The sequence below is a fragment of the Macaca nemestrina genome, chromosome 2 (genome assembly GCF_043159975.1).
Source record: "Macaca nemestrina isolate mMacNem1 chromosome 2, mMacNem.hap1, whole genome shotgun sequence".
Classification (NCBI taxonomy): domain Eukaryota; kingdom Metazoa; phylum Chordata; class Mammalia; order Primates; family Cercopithecidae; genus Macaca; species Macaca nemestrina.
Window position 1 is genome coordinate 80,048,751 of NC_092126.1, and position 20,179 is coordinate 80,068,929.

The 20,179-nt window shown below is 36.3% G+C and overlaps 2 protein-coding genes across 5 annotated transcripts in view; both read right to left on the reverse strand.

Annotated features, from left to right (window-relative positions):
• LOC112422920 (serpin family I member 2) overlaps positions 1-18,110 on the reverse strand; it is a 62,210-nt gene extending 44,100 nt beyond the window's left edge. The window contains exon 1 of the mRNA XM_011715223.2: positions 17,995-18,110. The gene's annotated coding sequence lies outside the window, so the exon portion shown is untranslated. The remainder of the gene's footprint in view (positions 1-17,994) is intronic.
• The window catches only part of LOC105466139 (WD repeat domain 49), a 189,786-nt gene that overhangs the window by 8,883 nt on the left and 160,724 nt on the right, over positions 1-20,179 (reverse strand). For all 4 annotated transcript variants that reach the window (XM_071091202.1, XM_071091203.1, XM_011715165.3 and 1 more), the window contains exon 18: positions 17,995-18,141. In XM_071091202.1, coding sequence (XP_070947303.1) covers positions 17,995-18,141 — 147 coding nt within the window. The remainder of the gene's footprint in view (positions 1-17,994; positions 18,142-20,179) is intronic.

Below are 20,179 nucleotides of genomic sequence, written 5' to 3' on the forward strand. Positions count from 1 at the left end.
CCTGGCTAACACAGTAAAACCCGGTCTCTAACAAATACAAAAAAAAAAAAAAAAAAAAAAAAAAACTAGCCGGGCGTGGTGGCAGGCACCTGTGGTCCCAGCTACTTGGGAGGCTGAGGCAGGATAATGGTGTGAACCCGTGAGGCAGATGTTGCAGTGAGCCAAGATTGTGCCACTGCACTCCAGTCTGGGCGACAGAAGGAGACTCTATCTTAAAAAAAAGAAAAAAGAAAAAAAAAAAAAAAAAGCTAAACTGAGAAATGACTGAGAAATTTTTGAAAAAAATAACTTGGTGGTGATCACTGAATATATTTAAGTGTAGAAGTAAAATTAAAACAATGTGGAGTTAAGGATGACAAAAATAGAAGGTAAAGTCCATGTGCCTGACAATGTATGAATGATACAATTGACAAAAATTATGAGGATAAAGGAGAAAGAAATCTTGTTTATGATAAATCAGAGACGAAGAATAACATTGAAAACTGAAAAATCAACTAATAGCATAGGCAAATTTAACAAAATAAAAGTAAGCATAGAGAAAATCATGTTATGGAATGAAATTGTGTGGTAGAAGGGAGGCAGGAGAATGAGAAAACAAGTTTATTCTATCATCACTGAGCATAGATCTAACAGTGTCTAAGAGAAATGAAGAACTAGAGGAATTACATAATTCCTATGATTATAAAGTTAACCACTAGAATAAATATACACACAAACATAAACAAATAAAAAGCTACAGATGCAGTGAAAAATTTAAAAATATATAAATAGCATAAAACAGTCTGAGAAACAAAGTGTTTAATATATAAATATACAGATACTCTATTTCCCAACTTTTTTAAAAAAATGATTTTTAAAAAATGGATTAAAAGCGAAACAACACATCTGAAATAAAATGATTCAGGAATTTATTAATAAAAGAATGGAAAAAATATATTAGACAAATGAAAGAAGTTTCACCCTTGACTGACATACTTGCCAAAGAAAGCAGGGATCATGTTCAAAATCATAAATACATATAGAAACCCTAAAAGTTTACACAGAAACTTGTAATAGCGGCTGCAAGAAATAGATGACAGTGGGAACAATACAGAACATCATCATAGGAGGGAGGGAAACTTCTCAATGAATAATTTTTTGTATGTTCTAATATTTGAATTCTGTGAATTTTTTTTTAAGCAATAAGATGAAAATGAATAAATCTGGAACTAGCATTAAGCAGAGATAAAATGAAAGACAATACTTTCTATTTGCCTAATACCAGTGACATGAGATAATGTGGATATCTGTACATCAGCAGCTGGTCCTGTCCCATATGACTGCAGATTAGCACTTTAGAAGCACAAGCAATTCTGACGCCTTTGAGCCCTTCTGAGATATATTGTAAAAGCCAGAATGTTACTTCTGAAATAAATTCTGTTTTACTGAGATTTGTCTCTCAACTAGATGACAAATTTTCATTGTAATTGACTGGGTTTCAAGACCATTAACCCAATAACTGATAAGTCTTTGTAAGATATTGAAAGAGACAAACTCACTTGGATGGTTCATTTTTAATTTTTTTTTCTTTTTAGTTAACAAACGGATTATAAAAAGTACATATGCAGGGGTGAGTCCCTGTTTCTTGGGCCTGAAAGTTACAATTTTGGGAGCTCTCTTTAGAAAAAAAGAATATAAAATTACAAATATAAATTTATTTATAAAAGTGGTTTTTTAGGATAAAATAAATTTCAACAAATTTCTAGTAATTTTTAGAGTTAGGTCCTTTTCTCCTGAGATCTCTTTTTAAAAAGATACCTGAAATGCTTACCTGGAAATGATTGTTGCTTGTAACCTTGCTTCTGCTCTTCACCTAGAACACTCTCAAACTCCTAGCAATTTCTAATACTCAAAGGGTCTTTGTAGATGAAGCCCAGAAAACTTAACCTTCATTAGCTTCATTTGTAAATCTATATGTGGCAAAAATGATGTCATTAACTTAACATCTTTTAAATGCATAATGGTAATCAATTCCTCTCACTATTCGCAGTAACGTCTGCTAGGTTAATGGCATAATGATTTTTTATGATGATGTGTTGAGTATGTAGTAGATCATAATACATGTAAGAAATAATCATTTATTGAACTTGCTTACAATAATTTTTAAAATGTTTTTAACCTTACTGTGATGACTTTCTTGATGTATTAAGTTGCGTAGGGTAAAGTTCACAGCTATGAAGTCAAATATTAATATAAGTGTTGCTTTGAAGGGATTTTGCAAATGTAGTTCAAGTCCCTGATCAACGAACTTTAGATAAGGGAGATTATCCTGGATAATCTGGCAAGCCAGACTTAAACAGATAAAAGGCCTTAAAAGAAGACTGGAGGTTCCCTAAAAGAGTGAAGAAATTCTACCAATGAACGTTTCTGCCTGTGCCCAGCCTGCCCATGATCTTTCCTTCTTGACTTAGTGCTACATATTTTGAACTTGCTCAGCCAACCCAACAAACCCGTAAGTCAACTTCTTGTAATAAATCTCAATATGGAGTCCTGCTGATTTTACTTCCCTGTTTCCCCTCTGACTGATACACTTTCCATGAAGTACACTATCACAGGATGATGGCAACAACAACAACAACAAAAAAGTGATGTGTTCTTATTATAGCAAACAGGCTGATTTGTCAAATTTCCTGTGGTTTGTGTCTGGAGATGGTTGAATACCACTTGTAAAAAAAAAAATATATGAACCAGAAATACCATTTGACCCAACAATCCCATTACTGGGTATATAAAGAATTATAAATCATTCTACCATAAAGACACATGCACACGTATGTTTATTGCAGCACTGTTCACAATAGCAAAGACTTGGAACCAACCAAAATGCCCATCAATAATAGACTGGATAAAGAAAATGCAGCACATATACACCATGGAAAGCTATGCAGCCATAAAAAAGAATGAGTTCATGTTCTTAGCAGGAACATGGATGAAGCTGGAGGCCATCATTCTCAGCAAACTAACACAGGAACAGAAAACCAAACACCACATGTTCTCACTCATAAGTGGGAGTTGAACGATGAGAACACATGGACACAGGGAGAACATCACACACCGGGGTCTGTCGGGTGATGGGGGCCAAGGGGAGGGATAGCATTAGGATAAATACCTAATGCATGTGGGGCTTAAAAACTAGATGATAGGTTGATAGGTGCAGCAAACCACCATGGCACATGGATACCTATGTAAAAAACCTTCACGTTCTACACATGTATCCTAGAACTCAAAGTAAAATAAAAATAAAAACAAATAAATAAAAATAAAAGTTGAGAAAACAAGAAAATTTATGTCTACTTGAATACACAACTTAGACATAGAATTCAGCATCTGGATGGTAAGGAAGCACAACAAGATTTAGGACACAGCTGAAACCCAATGTAAGGAACCCAAGGAATCCAGTAAAATGATCCAAGAGCTGAAATATTAAATAGCTATTTTAAGAAAGAACCAAACTGAACTTCTAGAACTTAAAAATTTACTACAAGGATTTTATAATACAACTGGAAGTTTTAACAGCTGAATAGACCAGGCTGAGGAAAAACTTCAGCACTCAAAGACTGGTTCTTCAAATCAACTCAGTCAGACAAAAATATAATTTATAAAAAATGAACTAAACCTCTGAAAACTATGAGATTATGTAAAGAGACCAAATCTAGGACGCACTGATAATCCTAAGAGGAGACAGAATTAGCAACTTGGAAAATATATTTGAGGATATAGTCCACTAATATTTCCCCAATGTTGCTAGAGTGGTTGACACACAAATACAAGAAATACAAAGAACCCTGGCAAGATACTATACAAGAGGGCCATCCCCAAGGCACATAGTTAGCAGATTCACCAAAGTCAATGCAAAAGAAAAAAAATATCTTAAAGGCAGTTAGTCAAGTCACATACAGAAAGACCACATCAGGCTAGCAGTAGACTTCTCAGAAGAAACCTCATAAGCCAAAAGGGATTGGAGACCTATTTTCAACATACTTAAAGAAAAAAGATTCCATGCAATAATTTCATATCCCTCCATACTAAGCTTCATAAGTAAAAGGGAAATAAAATCTTTCTCAGACAAGCAAATGTTGAGGGAATTTATCTCAATGGGATCAGCCATAATTACAAGAGTCTCTTAAGGGCATCTTAAATACAGAACCAAAAGAACAGCACCTGCTACCACAAAAACACACTTATGTGCATAGCCCACAGTTCACTATAAAGCAACTATACGATCAAGTCTACATAACAACCAGCTAAGAACATAATGACAGGATCAAAATCTCACATACAAATACTAACCCTGAATGTAAATGGGCTATAAACCTAACTTAAAAGACATAGTGTGGCACGCTGGTTACAAAAACAAGACCCAATCATCTGCTATTTTCAAGAGACCCATCTCACATGTAAAAATGCCTACAGGCTCACGGTAAAGAAACAGACAAACTTCTCCCATTGAAACAGAAAACAAAAAAGAGCAGGAGTCCCTATTCTTAAGCCAGATAAAACAGATTTTAAACAAATAAAAATTAAGAAGGGCATATGCATATAATCCAACAAGAAGATTTAACTATCCTAAATATACACATACCCAGCATTGGAACATCTATATTCATAAAACATGTTCTTGGCCTATGAAAAAACTTAGACAACCACACAATAATACTGAGAGACTTCAACACTCCACTGACAACATTAAACAGGTCATCAAGGCAGAAAACTAACAAAGAAACTCTAGGCTTAAACTCTACACTTTATCAGTTGGACCTAATTGACACCTACAGAACACCCCACCGAACAATCAACAGAATATATATTCTTCTCATCTGCACATAGAACATATTCTAAGATCAACCACATGCTTCCTCACAAAACAATAAATGTCATTCATTTAAGAATTGGAAAAAAACTATTCTACAATTCAAAGTGGACCAAAAATAAAGAGCCCAAATAGCTGAAGGAATCATAAGCAAAAAGAACAAAGCTAGAGGCATCACATTACCTGACTTCAAACTATACTATAAGGCCACAGTAACCAAAACAGCATGCTACTGACACAAAAACAAACACATAGACTAATGGAAAAGAATAAAATAACTCAAAAATAACGCTGCCTACCTACAACCATCTGATCTTCAACAAGGCCTACAGAAACAACCAATGGAAAAAGGACTCTCTGTTCAATAAATGGTGCTGAGATAACTGGCTAACCATATGCAGACAATTGAAACTGGACCCTTACCTTTCAACATATATACAAAAATTAACTAAGGATGAATTAAAGATTTAAATATAAGACCCAAAACTAGAAAATTTCTGGAAGAAAATCTAGGATATACCCTTATTGACATCAGTCTCAGCAAAGAATTTTTGGCTAAGCTCCAAAAAGCAATGGTAGCAAGAACAAAAGTTGATAAGTGGAACCTAAATAAATAAAAAAGCTTCTTCACAGCAAAAGAAACCATCAGCAGAGTAAACAGACAACATACAGAATGGGAGAAAATATTCACAAACTATTCATCTGACAAAGATTCAACGTCCAATTTCTATTAAAAGAAAAACTTAGATCAACAAGCATAAAACAACACTATCAAAAAATGGGCAAAGGACATGAATGGACACTTCTCAAAAGAAGACACACAAGTGGCCAAAAAACATAGGAAAAATATTCATCAGCACTAATTATCAGAGAAATGCAAATCAAAACCACAATAAAATACCTTCTCACACCAGTCAAAATGGCTACTATGAAGTCAAAAAACAACAGATTCTTTCAAGGCTGTGGAGAAAAGGGAAGGCTTATACACCATTGGTAGGAATGTAAATTAGTTCGGCCACTGCAGAAAGCTGTTTGGAGATTTCTAAAATAACTTAAAACAGAGCTACCACTTGACCCAGAAATCTCACTACTGGAAATACACCAAAAGGAAAATAGATCATTATACCAAAAACACACATGCACACATGTGTTATCACCATGCTATTCACAATAGCAAAGACGTGTCATCAACTTAGGTACTCATCAATGGTGGATTGGATAAAGAAAATGCGAGATACACACACACAGATACATAAACACACACACACACACACACACACCATGGAATACTATGCAAGCATAAAAAAGATGAAATCATGTCTTTTGCAGCAATACTGATGAAGCTGGAAGATATAATCTTAAGCAAATTAATGCAGGAACAGAAAGCCAAATACCACATGTTCTCACTTATAAGTAAGAGTTAAACATTGAGCACAAATGGGCATAAATATGATAAAAATAGTCACTATGGACTACTAGGACAGGGAAGGAGTAAGGGGCATGGTTTGAAAAACTACCTATTGTGTACTATGCTCGTTACCTGGGTGCAATATACCTATGTACCAGACCTGCATGTGTGTTCCCTGTATCTAAAATAAAAGCTGACATTTTTAAAAAGTAATAAATAAATAAATATACAGCTTATCTTAAAGCACCCTCAAGTTCCCATATGATCACAAGCTTAGGAACCTCAAGCCTCCAACTTCTTGCCTCCCAGGCCATATAACTTATTTAGAATCCTGAACAGTAGTTTGCTTAGAATAGTGAGCAACAGACACTGTGTCTAGATTCATCAGGTCACATTCCTCTTTAAATCTTCTGAAGGCTTCCCTTTATACTTAAATCAAATTTTTTTTCCCAGGCAACATGGTCCCACATGACAAGACCCCTGATCGCCCTCTAATCTCATCTGATACCTGTCTCCTCACTCCATTCTAGCAACAGTGACCGCTTTTCTGTCCCTGGAACATGTCAATTTTGTTCTCAGTGGCTTCATACTTGTTTCCTGTGCTTGGGACATTCTGGCCCAACATCTTTGCAGAACTTTCTATCTTAGGATTTAGCTTAAATATCAGAGAGACCTCCACTGATGTTCTTCCTAATGTCACCTTATTATATTATCTTGTTTTATTTTCTTCTTAGCTCTTATCAATATCACTCTCCAAACTTATCATCTTTATTTATTTACTTACTTATTACCTATCTCTATTCCTAGACAATAAATTCAGCAGCAGTAGACTTTGTTTGCCTTTGTATACCATATATTTCTAGTACCCAGCATTGTATCTGGTTCATGGAAAGGGATTCAAAAAGTACATTTGTTGAATATATGAGCACATGAATGAAGGAACTTTCAGGCATGCAAAGGCTTTGGCTCACTCCTCACCCTTTGGAATCCCTGCATTCCAGAGACCTGGGGACCCTATAATATTGATAAAAGGGTGATTCTCCACATCATATATATATATATATATACACCCATTTAACCACAACCAAGTTCTTAAAAATTAACATCTAGTGTTATCAGTAACCACTTACATTCACTATTCCCTTCCTGGGAAAATATGACATTTATATACTCATCACTTCTCTTTATACTTGGTTGCCTGACGAGGTTTGTTATAATGATAGCCAAAAGCTGTTTTCACAGTGATGAAAAGGGAAGATGTGGTGGTCAGGAAAGTATCCAAAACATTTTCTCTATAATAAAATGATTCAAGGATCTCAACACAGAAGAATTGGTTTATATATTATCTTCTGGTCTTTCCCTTGCCTGCTAATTGGCAACTAACTATATCAGCTGAACAACAGCGGCAAAACTCACAAAGATACCCTGGCAACAAGGGACTTGGCAGCTATGTAATGTAGTATGCAATGACTACCTGTCTATGAGTGTACGGCATTCTGAAAACTCCTTCCTAATTCACATTCTTCCTCCTATTCTGTGTCCTATTTTGTGTCTTCTAGACAAATCATCCTTATTTATCAAACTTTTATGTGCATAAGAATCACCTGGGGATCTCGTTAAAATACAAATTCTCATGCAACAGATCTGGGGTAGGTCCTGAGATGCTGCATTTCTAAGGAGCTCCCAGGTGATGCCCATGCTGCTATCCACTGCCCGCATCTTGATGTCAAGGTTCTGATTTCTAAATCTAAGCTCTAGGTCAGTATTGTCAAATGTCCTTTTATTTCAGCCACCATCCAGTAACAACCAGGCAACAAAGCAACTGGTTGGTGAGAAAGAGTGGTGATGATTAATCAAAATACTTCAATAGTTTTCATATGACTCTCGAATAATGGTTGCTTGGGACCTGTTGAACCTTTTAAATATGTTGTTCACATATTAATGACTTCTGTTTTATAGACCCCAACTTTTGGTATGTGTGTATTGTATTTGTGAATTTTGAGATAATTTAGTATTATGTAAACAAAAATGTAGAGCAATAGGAAGGATTTCTACTTTTAAAATGCCCCTGAGTTTTCTGTTCATTCTAGATGTTCACTATCTAAAAGGTTCTGAGGTAAGCCATGTGTAGCAATCTCTCGTTTATCATATAGTCAATGTATATATCTATGAATGCTTTCTTCCTGCATTTTAATTGTTTGTTCAAGTAAGAACTTTTATATAATATCAAAGATTATTTTTCTTTACTGGTGCTAGAGTTAAAATAATATTCTAAAAGAAAGATACATTAAACTAGATTTTACTAAAAGCTTATGTGTATATTTTTCACCTGTAGTTTAAGGGGTAATGTGAAACATTGTGTGTTCCAATGAAACCCTATGTATTATCTCCAGCACACCCTTCTGGGTTGTTAGATTCTGGTTGAGTTCACTGTTTTTGAATTATTTTTGTCCCTCTTTTCAAGTTGCAAGTCTCTGATGGATATGCAAACTTTTCTTATCTACTAGAGATTTGATTTCCTCTTCTCCTTGGAAACACCACTTTGGGGATTTACTTCAAATTGGACTGGAGTCTGCTACCTTGCACAAATTGTCAACTCTCCAAACTTTTCAATCTTATGTGTTTTTTTTCCACATTTACTACTTTCCAAACTAATATTTTCAGTTTTTCTCCCTCCCACCTAAGGACATTACCAAGAACTAAAACCTGACATCCCAGATCCGTATACAGACTTTCGGTTGCCTTGCAGCTATCCCTTTCTCCCAGGATCTTCAGGATTTCAAAACAGCTGACCTTTGCCTCCACCTGGCAATATAAATTCAAGTGGTTTTGTAGGAGCAACACCAACAAGAACCCCTGAGAGACTATTTCTGAGACTCTGCTTTGCCCCACCCAGGAGCTTTAGGATCACTTCTAGGTTGTTCAGCAATGAGTGATACTCATTTTTCTTAAACAAAAGGTGGATGAGACTGACAATGCTGAACTTTACCTCAGTCCAGTGCTCCTGGAAAGTGAAGACATTTAAGAAATCTCTCTACCCTTTCATGTTCTAGAAACAGCTAACCACAAAGGACTCCTCTCCTCTCGTATATTCTAAGACCCTCTCTTTCCTTCCTCATGAGTCCTATAAGAAACATAGATGACTTTCTCATCTACCTATCTCTACAAAAGCTCAGACCTCCTTTCTTGTCTTTGAGATGTTCCTGTTTAATGAACTTTCTCCGTACTGCAGTAGGCTGAATAAAACCATCTCTTTGTTTCATACACTTTGTCTTTCACAGAACAACAACAGCTACAACAAAACAATTCACCTGAAGTATCACTAATAGAGCATTTTCTCCACACTGTTTCAAGTTTTAAAGATTTTACAGATACAATGTGAATGGGTCCTGGGGAATTTACTGGCAAAACCTGACCCAGAGCCAGTTCTAAGTAGCTTCCAGGATTTTGAATAAGGCATATCAAAGAGGGGTTTCAAGCTGTTTAAGAACCAACTGGGAACAACTTGAAAGCTAAAAGGAAAGTGCGAAGAAAGATGTTTCAAGTTGAAAGGGAAAGAAAGAGAATACCAAAGGACATAAAAAACCCAGCAGGTATGGCTAAAACATCACCTGGGGATTTTAAAGTGTTTGAAAACCGTCCCAAGTTCCAAAGTGATAGTTTAGGACATTGAAAGTGAGACTGGCAAAATGCCTCTCATTGTACAATTGCCAAATAACTTATGCATGAGGTAATTATGGAGATTGCAGCAAGGTGGGTAAAATGCAGTACAAAGACATAAGGTAGAATCTGTAATCATAGTGTGCAGGAGAAATATATTGGTAATTGAGGTTTTTTGAAGTGTTGTTTTATAATAACAATTTTTTAATTCAGCATTATCCTTCTGAAAAGATGAACAATTTTAAATGAAAATAATAAAAAGAGGTAATACAGTAAAATGGCTGGTTTTAGAAATAAGAGCAAGAATAAGCAACTAGGGAATTTGATTTGAATACTATTTGAACAGGGGAGGCTGCATTTAGAAATATTAAATGCATAAACACCTGAGTCAGTTTTTTAGCATCCCCATCTAGGCTCTAGCCTTACTATCTATGTGAACTTAGGTCAGTTATTTGAATTCTTTATGCCACAATTCTTCATATAAAAAATGTGGGGAATAGTAATTCCTACACTGTAGAACTATTTAGTTGAATAATAATACAGGACATTACCAGTAAATAAAATGTATCCAAGTCTTACTAGGTATCAGGCACTGTGCTAAGGGCTTCACGTGGGTTACATCATTTAATGTTCACAGAAACATTATGATGATAACTAAGATGAAGCCTACCTTCAGTTGGGGAAACTAAGGCACACAGTGTTTACTTGAATTGCTTAAGTTTACAAAACTAGCAAGTAGTAGAACTTTGTTTTGAAACCAGTCTTACACTTAAAATTTTGTCTTTATACCTTTATCATTTCCATGGTTTATTCTCTTTATAAATTGCAATTCCCACCCCCACCCCCAAAGACAACCGTCACACCTTATAACTTACTGGGGATAAAACTGTAATTTTAAAGGTCCTAACATGATGTAGAAGGACCAGGAGTGGAGAACAAGCATGAAGGGGCAGATAAGATGAGAATATGCCCAAATGTATTGCCCAAACTTTTTGATGCCTGCTCTGTGATGACAGACTCAAGCCTACAATGTCTCCTTTGCTAGCTGGCATGTTGTTGGCTAAGGGGCAATGGAGAGACACTGGAGGAGAAATGGATTTGTCTTCCAAGTTCCAGTTTCTCTGTGCTCCTCTCCCAAGAATCCTGCCCTGCAGTTTCTCCAGCACTAGGCTCTTATAGGATGACTTCTCCAGTACCAAGCTCTTGCAGTAGCTTTTCCAGCACCAGACTCCGGCAACGCAGGTAAGGCTTCTCCAGAACCCAGAGCTAGCAGTTTCCCCTGTCAGCAGTATGCCACCTATCTGGTACCACTCCTTGAATGGTTTTCCATAATATCCTTGACAAGCAAGAGGCCAACTGTGTGACTCTTCCGTGTGAACAGCCTCCCCTGTACCCTCTTAATGGGTTTGCAGTGAGTTCTGAGAAACAGCACCTTCCTATGGATAGTTTCTCCTGAAACCCTGGTGGTAGATTTCTGGTAAGTTCCACATACAGCATCTCTGTGGGTTTGCCATTCAGTGAGGCAGCCCTGGGATGGGTGGGACTCTTCCTTGGTCAATATATCTCAGGCCTGGGAAGTAGTGGCTGCTCTTTCATTTTCCTATTCCTATATTCCTTAGAGTTCTGCTTACTTCTTACTAGTCAATTTTCTATAATACACATGCATCAAATCTAAAATCAGAAGAAAAATATTGAACTTAATTCTAAAACAGGCCTATCAACTATAGTTTCTTTTCAGTTATCACTTCTTTTTCCTTTCTATGATGGCTAGTTTCTTGGAAAAGTGTCAGCTTTAAGTGTCCCATAGTCACCTCCATCGCAACATATCTTAGAAACTAACGTCATTTTCTAACTCTATATCATCCTCTTCTGTATTTCCTCTCTCAGTGATAGTCTTTTTACTTCAACATAGTTACCCAAACTAGAAGACTGATCGACATACGTCTCTTATTGGGTACATAATCCTTTAAATTCAACCTCCTTAATGTCTCTCAAGCTAGTTATTTCCTTTCTAGGTTTTCCTCATCTTCAAAATCATAATAGATATCATCTAGTGAATGGTTAGTGTGCTAGCTATCGTGCTATAATCAACCCACATAACTCCAAGAGGCAGGCATCATTATCCCAATTTTACAGATGAAAAATAAACTGAGACTTACTAGGGTGAATAATTTATTCAGATATAAACGAATAGTAGAAGGCGAAGTGATGACTCAAAAGCAGAGAGCTGACTGCACACAAGTTCTCATTACTATAATATTGCTGCCTTCAGTCTAGCCCCATTAGACTAATGTATCTACCACAGTTTTCAGAACGCTTCTCTAAAATGCAGATCTGGTCATGACACTTTGTTTTAAACATTTCAACAGGAATTTTGTTTCTGGATAGGATTTAATAGGTAGTTGCAGGTTATCTTTCTCACTGCACCAGATAGGAAAAAAAAAAAAAGATAAATTACAAATGATATGTTTAAAGCCATCAGAAGGCTGTGGAAGCAATGAGGACCAAAATAAGTAATTCCAGAGATGGTAGGGCCCTTCCTAGATGAGCTAAAATTGCAAGTATTTTCTTCTTTCTGAGGATTTATTATGTTTGGGCATTGCTAAGAAACAGACCTGCATTCGACTGAGAGACTCTATCATGGGAAAGTAAATTTGGAAGTGTTTTGATGGCTATGTGGGTTGGTGTGATGTATTGGAATCTAGAGAAATGTCAGAGTTTGGTCCTTCTTTCCCATAGGACATTCTCTGAGCCCTGGGGTGGTGTGGGAGACTGTGGATTGGACTGGAAATGCAGAGTAATGTTTTCTGCAGTTTTGCAGTACGTGGGAGACAATACCCCACTAAAAGGAGAAACCTAAAACAGACATTTGAAATCAGAAGTGGACTAAGCCTAACTAAACCTGTACCTCAGCACTGACCCGGCTCAAGTCCTAATTAGATTAAGGTCATCAGCGTCTTATTCTCTCTGCTGAATTAAGGAAAGAGTGAACGGATTGCTGAGAGAAAATATTAATTTTGGTGTCTATAGATCTTTTAAATTTTCTGTCATATAATAAAAAATTACAGGACTTGTAGAGAAGCAGGAGAAATGAGACTAAAAACCAAGAGGAAAAAAACATGTATTAGAAGCAACCCAAGGATTATCCAGATATTGGAGTTAGTCAACCAGGACTTTAAAAATTACCATTATAAACATGTTTCAAAAACAGAGAGAAAAGATGAACAAAATGGATGAAAAAAATTTAACTGAGAACTATAATCTGTATAAAAGAGATTCAAGTGGCATTCTAAAACTGAAAGTATATAAATATGTGTGTATATATATATAATTTCAGATATACATAAATGTATAATCTGAAACTGGGAACTGATTAGATGGGTTTAAAAGCAGACTGGTCAATATAAAATATACAAACTGAAGCCTACCTAAAAAAATAAAATGTTCTTCCATTTTATTTATTCCATTTTTTAATTCCACTTATTAAAGGAGCATCAAAAACATTTGTGATATAATTAAACAGTCTAGCATATGTGTAATTGCTATTCCATCACAGAAGAGAGCAGGAATAGAATAAAACATAATTTGGATAAAGATAATGGCTGAGAATTATTCAAAATTGAAGAAAGATGCATTCGATAACTTTCTATGAACCCCAAGTAGCATAAATACACACACACACACACACACACACACACACACACACACACACACACAAAACAGTACTTAGACTCATCACAGTAAAACATCTGAAAACCAAGGCTAAAGAGAAAGATTTTAAAAGCAGCCAGAATAAGATGATTCAATAATATTAAGAGCAGGATTTTAAACAGAAACTATGGATGCAGGGAAATATGTTAACTTTAAAAAGTTGAAACAACAACAATAACAACAACCCTGACATCTAGAGTTTTAAATCCAATGAAAATATCCTTCCAAAGTCAAAATGAAATAAATACATCTTTCAGACATCTAAAAGCTGGGAAAATTATTCACAAGCAGGCCCATATTTTAAGAAATTCTGTAGAAAATTCTTCAGACTGAAGGAAAATGGTCTCAGATGAAAGCCTAGTGTCACAAGAAGGAATAAAGAGCACAGGAAAAAGCATTGTAACTTCTAGAACAATCACTTTAAGAATAATACAAATAAATATAAACATTGAAGAGGTAATATAGGATATAAAATGGTAAAATTCAGAATGATTAAAATATTTCAATAGCTCCCTACTTCTGATTAAATAAATGTCAAAGTCCTTAGTATAGTTTACTAGATGCTCCATTGCCCCCCACCTACCTGTCTAGCCTCGTTTTCTTCAAGCTCCTTCTAGAACCCAGCCAGTGGCAACTACATGTAACTCCCTTAGCACACCATATTATTTATACCACCTTAGAGCTGCCTATACCACTCCTCTACCAGAGTATCATCCCTCGCTTTTTTTTTTTTTTTTTCTTCCAACCTGGCTCATAGCAACTTAACTTTTAACATCTAGTTCGGGTATACTCTGGTTTTCCTGAAAAGTCATCTCTGGATTTTCATGTGTTCCCATAGTATGCAGTATGTATCTCTATCATAGCCCTTGTTGTAGAATATAATTATTTGTCTATTTATCTATTTCCCCACTCCACTTCGATGTCAAGATCTCTGAAGGCTGGGTATCTACATATTATCTCTGCATCTTCAGCATCCAGCACAAATGCTACTATATGCAATCTAGCCTAGGAAAAGCTAAATACAAAAATGAACAAACATTATTTCAGTATCTGCTTGTGAAAGACTATGATATCACAGAGTGTATATACAATCTGCTTCAATCCTCCAGAACTTTATTTGTAAATGGCACACCAGTACCTCTAACTTAACACCTTCCAAACACATTTTACTTTACCTCTACTAACACGTGTAAAACTCAGTTAATGTCTCAATGCCTGAAGTCACTCATTGTAGCCAACTTGGATTCATTTTGACTTTTGCTCTTTCCTCAACCTTGATATGTCCTTCCTCACTATTTCCTTGTTTTCTCCCTCATCTTTGACCCACTCATCCTTTAAGTCCCAGCTCGAATGTGACTGAATTCTTTCCCATGCTCCAGCCAGAATGAGTCAAACTTTTTTCCTGGCATTTTCATGGAACCTCATTGGTGGTGTCCTATGTCATCAATAATCTGCATCTGTTTCTCTCACAAGTTGGTGAAGCTTTTAAAAGAAAATTATTTTCACTTGCGGAAAAGGCAAGTAAGAGGAAACACTTTCAAAACAGGGAAGTAAAAGAAGAAAAACTGAAGAAAGAAAATTAAAAACCAAAAGAAAGAAAACATCTTTTAAAAACCGTGGGGAAGTTACAGGAAACTTTAATAAGAAATCCAGGGGAAAAAAATTCTCTTTGAAAATTTATTAGAGTCTTTTAAGTATTTTGGTTATTTCTGCCCAGCCATTAACCCCACCTCTTCACCCACACATCTTCCCTGCCCATGTGAAGAATTCATGTGTGGCTTCCTTCTGCCACAGATTATATAAAAGATTCTTCATAGAAGCAGGAACTCTCACCCACTGAAGAGAGGTCTTTTCTGCTTTCATTACCTGTCTCTCTGGCTTCTTTCCTCCAGCTTTTGCATATTCTCTGTCACCTATTCATCTTGCCTCAATTCTGACTCCATTTTCTGTCTCGGTTTCCTCCTGTATGTATACCTGTATCTGGACTATCTTTACAACCTTGTCCTATGTCCGGATCTTTTTTAGTGGTCGTTCCTGTTTCATGTCTATTTGTGGCTCACAAGGACAAGATAAGTACTTCACATATTCATTCTTTTTTTTTCCCCCCCGACAGGCTAGTGCAGTGGTGCAATTTTGGCCTCCACCTTCCGAGTTCAAGAGATTCCCCTGCCTCAGCCTCCTGTGTAGCTGGGACAACAGGCATGCACTACTATGCCCAGCTAATTTTTTGTATTTTAGTAGAGACAGAGTTTCAACATGTTGGCCAGGATGGCCTCAATCTCCTGACCTCATGATCCACCCGCCTTGGCCTCCCAGTGTGCTGGGATTACAGGCATGAGCCACCATGCCCAGCCCCCATTTCATTCTTAAAAGTGAGTCATCCTGGTGAAAAATGATGGGATGACAGACTGAAATCCTTATCAGCCACACTAAGAGTTATTTAGAGCTGTAGGGGAGTTTAAACCTTCCCTCTGGAGGCTGGGCAATTGAGCTTATTGAAGTAAATTGAAAACACGAAGATTAACAGGTAATAATATACAAATTTATTAATGTACACATGTGCATGAAAACCCCACAAAATATGAGACTCAAAGAAGGGCCAGAGGGTTGAAGTTTAAATACCCTATTCACAGAGAAGAGGGAAATGGCAAATGGCAGGGTGGAGGAGGGAGGGTGAGGGGGTAGGCAATTTTACAGGAAGAGTAAATACTTTTTAGAGGAAATGAATGAGCCCAAGGAACAGAAAATAGCCCGGGACAAAGTTTCTTTGTGCTCTGGCGGAGCTGATGACAAGTTTTAAAAGGTGAGGGGTAGAACTGCACTGTGAACAAAGGTTGTCTTATTATGCAGGTAGTCTTTTAGGTTAAAAAAGAGTTATTTAGAGCATCCTCCAGAAAAGTAGGCAATAGCCTGTTTGGATGTGGTGATGACTTTTAATTTCTCCTCTGATAAATAACATTTACAGGTTGTTTGATGAGATTCCTAGAGAGGGGGTTCACTACAGTTGCATTTCTTTAGGAAGAACCCTCCTCAGTCAGATGGGGGAATTTCAGAGAGAAACCCTCCCTGAACTTTGAAAGGAAAAGCAGGGTAGACAGCAGGAGAACGTAAGAGAGACTGGTTCTGAGGCCTTTCAATCCACTTCATTTCAAAGCACTTAACATGCCAAAGTGGCATATTTTGGGGTATCATTTTCTGAGCCTGCAAAAAAGCCCTAAAGTTCTGGCTTCGTTTTTAAGAGAAATGAGCAGAAACCATAGATTACCCACACAAGAGCAAGCAAAGAGAAATTCTAAGAAAAAATTTTTTTTTAAAGAAAAAGAAAAAAATACCTGATAATAATTAGACTGTAAACTATGGTAATGAAGTATGACAGCTGTACCTTGCCTATAAGTAGAATTTCAACAACAACAAAAATGTTGACCAGCTGTTCTCCCTTTCCATAGGCACAAAGCAAAGAGGAGACTCTTAAACTTCCCTAACTGTGGATATAAGGAAACACCTTTCTACTACAAACATTATTATTTCTCAAGGATGATGTTGAATCCCAGCTCAGAGGATTTTAACGGTTTTGAAACCACAGATCTCAGATGGCTTAGTTTAATTCTGATTTTTTCTGATTCTTACAAGCTGAAAACTTGAACTTTTTATTAATTATTTTAAATGAGCTTCCCTGCAGTGTCCATATGCTTTCTGAGTGCTTCACTGAGAATCAGGTTGTGTTACCTATTCTCCCACAGGACCCTTCTTTGCTGGAAGAATTTTTCTACAGAATTATTCCTCAAACTTTTAAGAATTCAGAAGACTATAATAGTCTGAAAAATAAAGAATTATTTTGTACATCTTGTTTCTATATCTTTAGACATCATTCACTTATAGTTTCCAACTTAAGCTTTCTTGTCTTCTCATCTCATTAGCCTAGCTCTGCAGCTGGAAGACTTTAAGACAATACATTTTAAGTCGTCTCTATTTAGAGTGTTTCACATAAAAATAAACAAGATTGCCAGACACTGTGTTCTAAAGTGGTCTTATGATGGCTTCCTCCAGCAATGGTTTTGAAAATTAAGGTTATTTGGGGAGAGAGATTCTCATCCATGGAAGATTCATGGATACGTGTTCGTGGCATTCTAACTCCAGAAAAGGAACAAAATAAAAATATTCATTTCATATATCCCAGCCTGTTGGCTGTCCTATCTGAAAGCACAGATCAGCAGCTGAACTATAAATCTTAACAGTCAAACCACACTTTGTTTCACGGCAACCTACAAGGCAAACACTTGTTATTTTCATGCTTTTCTACTCTATTTTTAAATGATTAAGTTTCATGAAAAGGGATAGTAGAGGTGTATGATGGCTGAGAACTTACTTTCAAAAAGTGACGGGGCCTCTGGAATTTGGGGATGCTCCTCCTCTGGCTCTTTCCTAAAGTATTTCTCAGGGTCTAGAAGGAAAGCAGGTTTATTCACTTCCGGCAGCTCTTCCAGGACTCCAATGCTTAATGACCTAAATGCACCTTCACAACAGCAGGTTTTAGAGGAAGACAGGGAGAAAAAGAGTACAATAACATTAATTCCTTGAAAAGAGCTAGCACATTTCCAAGTTAACATTTATAAATTTAACCTTCCTATTACTCAGCTGGTACAGCTGCAGTGATCTGCAAACCCTATAAACACAGCTGTTCAAAATAAATCCATAGTGCTTTTTATTCAAAGGAACCAAAAGGAACTCAAGGCTTCCCATTCATTTTTTTTATTTTGTATTTTTCCGCTATTTTCCCTTGAAAATGAATATTCTGCAGTTTTGGAAAAGCTCCAGTTTTTCTTTTATCTACAAGAAAATTGTATCCTTTGTGAAATGGAATCCATTTTTTTCAGTGTTTAGTTTAACAAAACATCTAAAATTTTGAATTGGCAGGTACTTTTAAAATAATGTTATCAAATAAACCAGAGCTGTGTTACTGTATTTATTATGCACACAATGAGATGATAGAAATCTATTTTAATCATGCTCTTAAAAGCAAAGTCTTGAACAAAGTGAAAAGAAATTCTCTGTGCTTCATGTAATAATTGGATAATAGAATGGAAATCTATAAAAGCTCAATTTGAGATATAATTTTATGTTTCTTTGTTAGTTCTGTGAAGGTAGGAACTGGGTTTTTGTCATGATGGTGGCTCAGTACCTAAGAAAAGGAAACTAATCCATATTCAGCAGCTGATATGGAACAAGTCTTGTTTTATGTTAGTGGATTTCAAACTATAACAGGCATCAGAATTACCTGGAGGGCTTACTAAAACATAGACTGCTGTGTGACCCCCTTGGCTTCTGACTAATGGAGGAAAGCAGGGATGAGGGTCCCATAATTTACATTTCTAGTAAGTTCCAGTTGATGCTTATGGTGCTAGGCCAGGGACCACTCCTTGAAAACTTAATGTGCTAGGTCAAATTAAAGAAGAAATCTTTACAACATGTAAGGTATCATTGTGCCCTTAAGACAGATGAGGAAACTGAGGCTTATGATGCTTTAGTAGTTTGTCTCAGTTCACATAACTGTTAAATAGCAGACCATGGACTTAAGCTGAAATATGTTTAATCCCAAAGGTTATGCTCCGAGGTATAACAATAACAACATTACTAATAAGATTGTATTGGTTGCTGTAATATGCCAGGCAGTAGTCAAAGTGCTTTACATATCTATCTCATGTAAACCTAACAAAAATTCTGTGGAGATTACTTGATAAATGGGCATTGAATGTTAACAAATAATTAGGCAGATTTTTACAGCAAAATTTCATCAGAAATTTAGAAATCAACATATCTGCTCTATGAAAGTGTGACATTCCCTTGGACATAAGTTGAAAAGATTATTTTGTAGTAACATATTTTTAATATAAAATAAAGCTTCAGGAAGGATTCTCATCTATGTTTCTAAACAATATACCTTAGTATAATAATGATTCCTTTGTTTTAGGTTACTGGTCTTATAATTCTTTTCTGGTCAGTCAACAACTAGACTAATGCATTGTTCTGTGTGGCTTCAGGATTTCTGAGAGCAAAAATAGTTTTTATTCATCTTCATTTCTTAAACACTAAAAGGAAATAATAAAAATTCTGGTGCCATCTCTTTTTTTAGAACTGTATTAGGTACTTCACACATATTTTCTGACTAATACAGTTAGGATATTTGTTCCCTTTAAATCTCACATTGAATTGTAATCCCCAGTGTTGGAGATGGGGCCTGGTAGAAGATGACTGGATCATGGGGATATATTTTTTCATGAATTGTTTAGTGCCATTCCCTTGGTGCTGTCTTTGCAATAGTGAGTGAGTTCTCACAAGATCTGGTGGTTTAACTGTGTGTGGCACTACCCCCAACTTGCTCCTACTTTCACCATGTGATATTGCCTGCTTCCCCTTCACCTTCCACCATCATTGTAAGGTTTCTGAGGCCCTCACCAGAAGGTGGGCAAATGTTGGTGCCATACCTGTACAGCCTGCAGAACGGTGACCCAATTAAATCCCTTTTCTTTATAAATTACCTAGTCTCAGATATT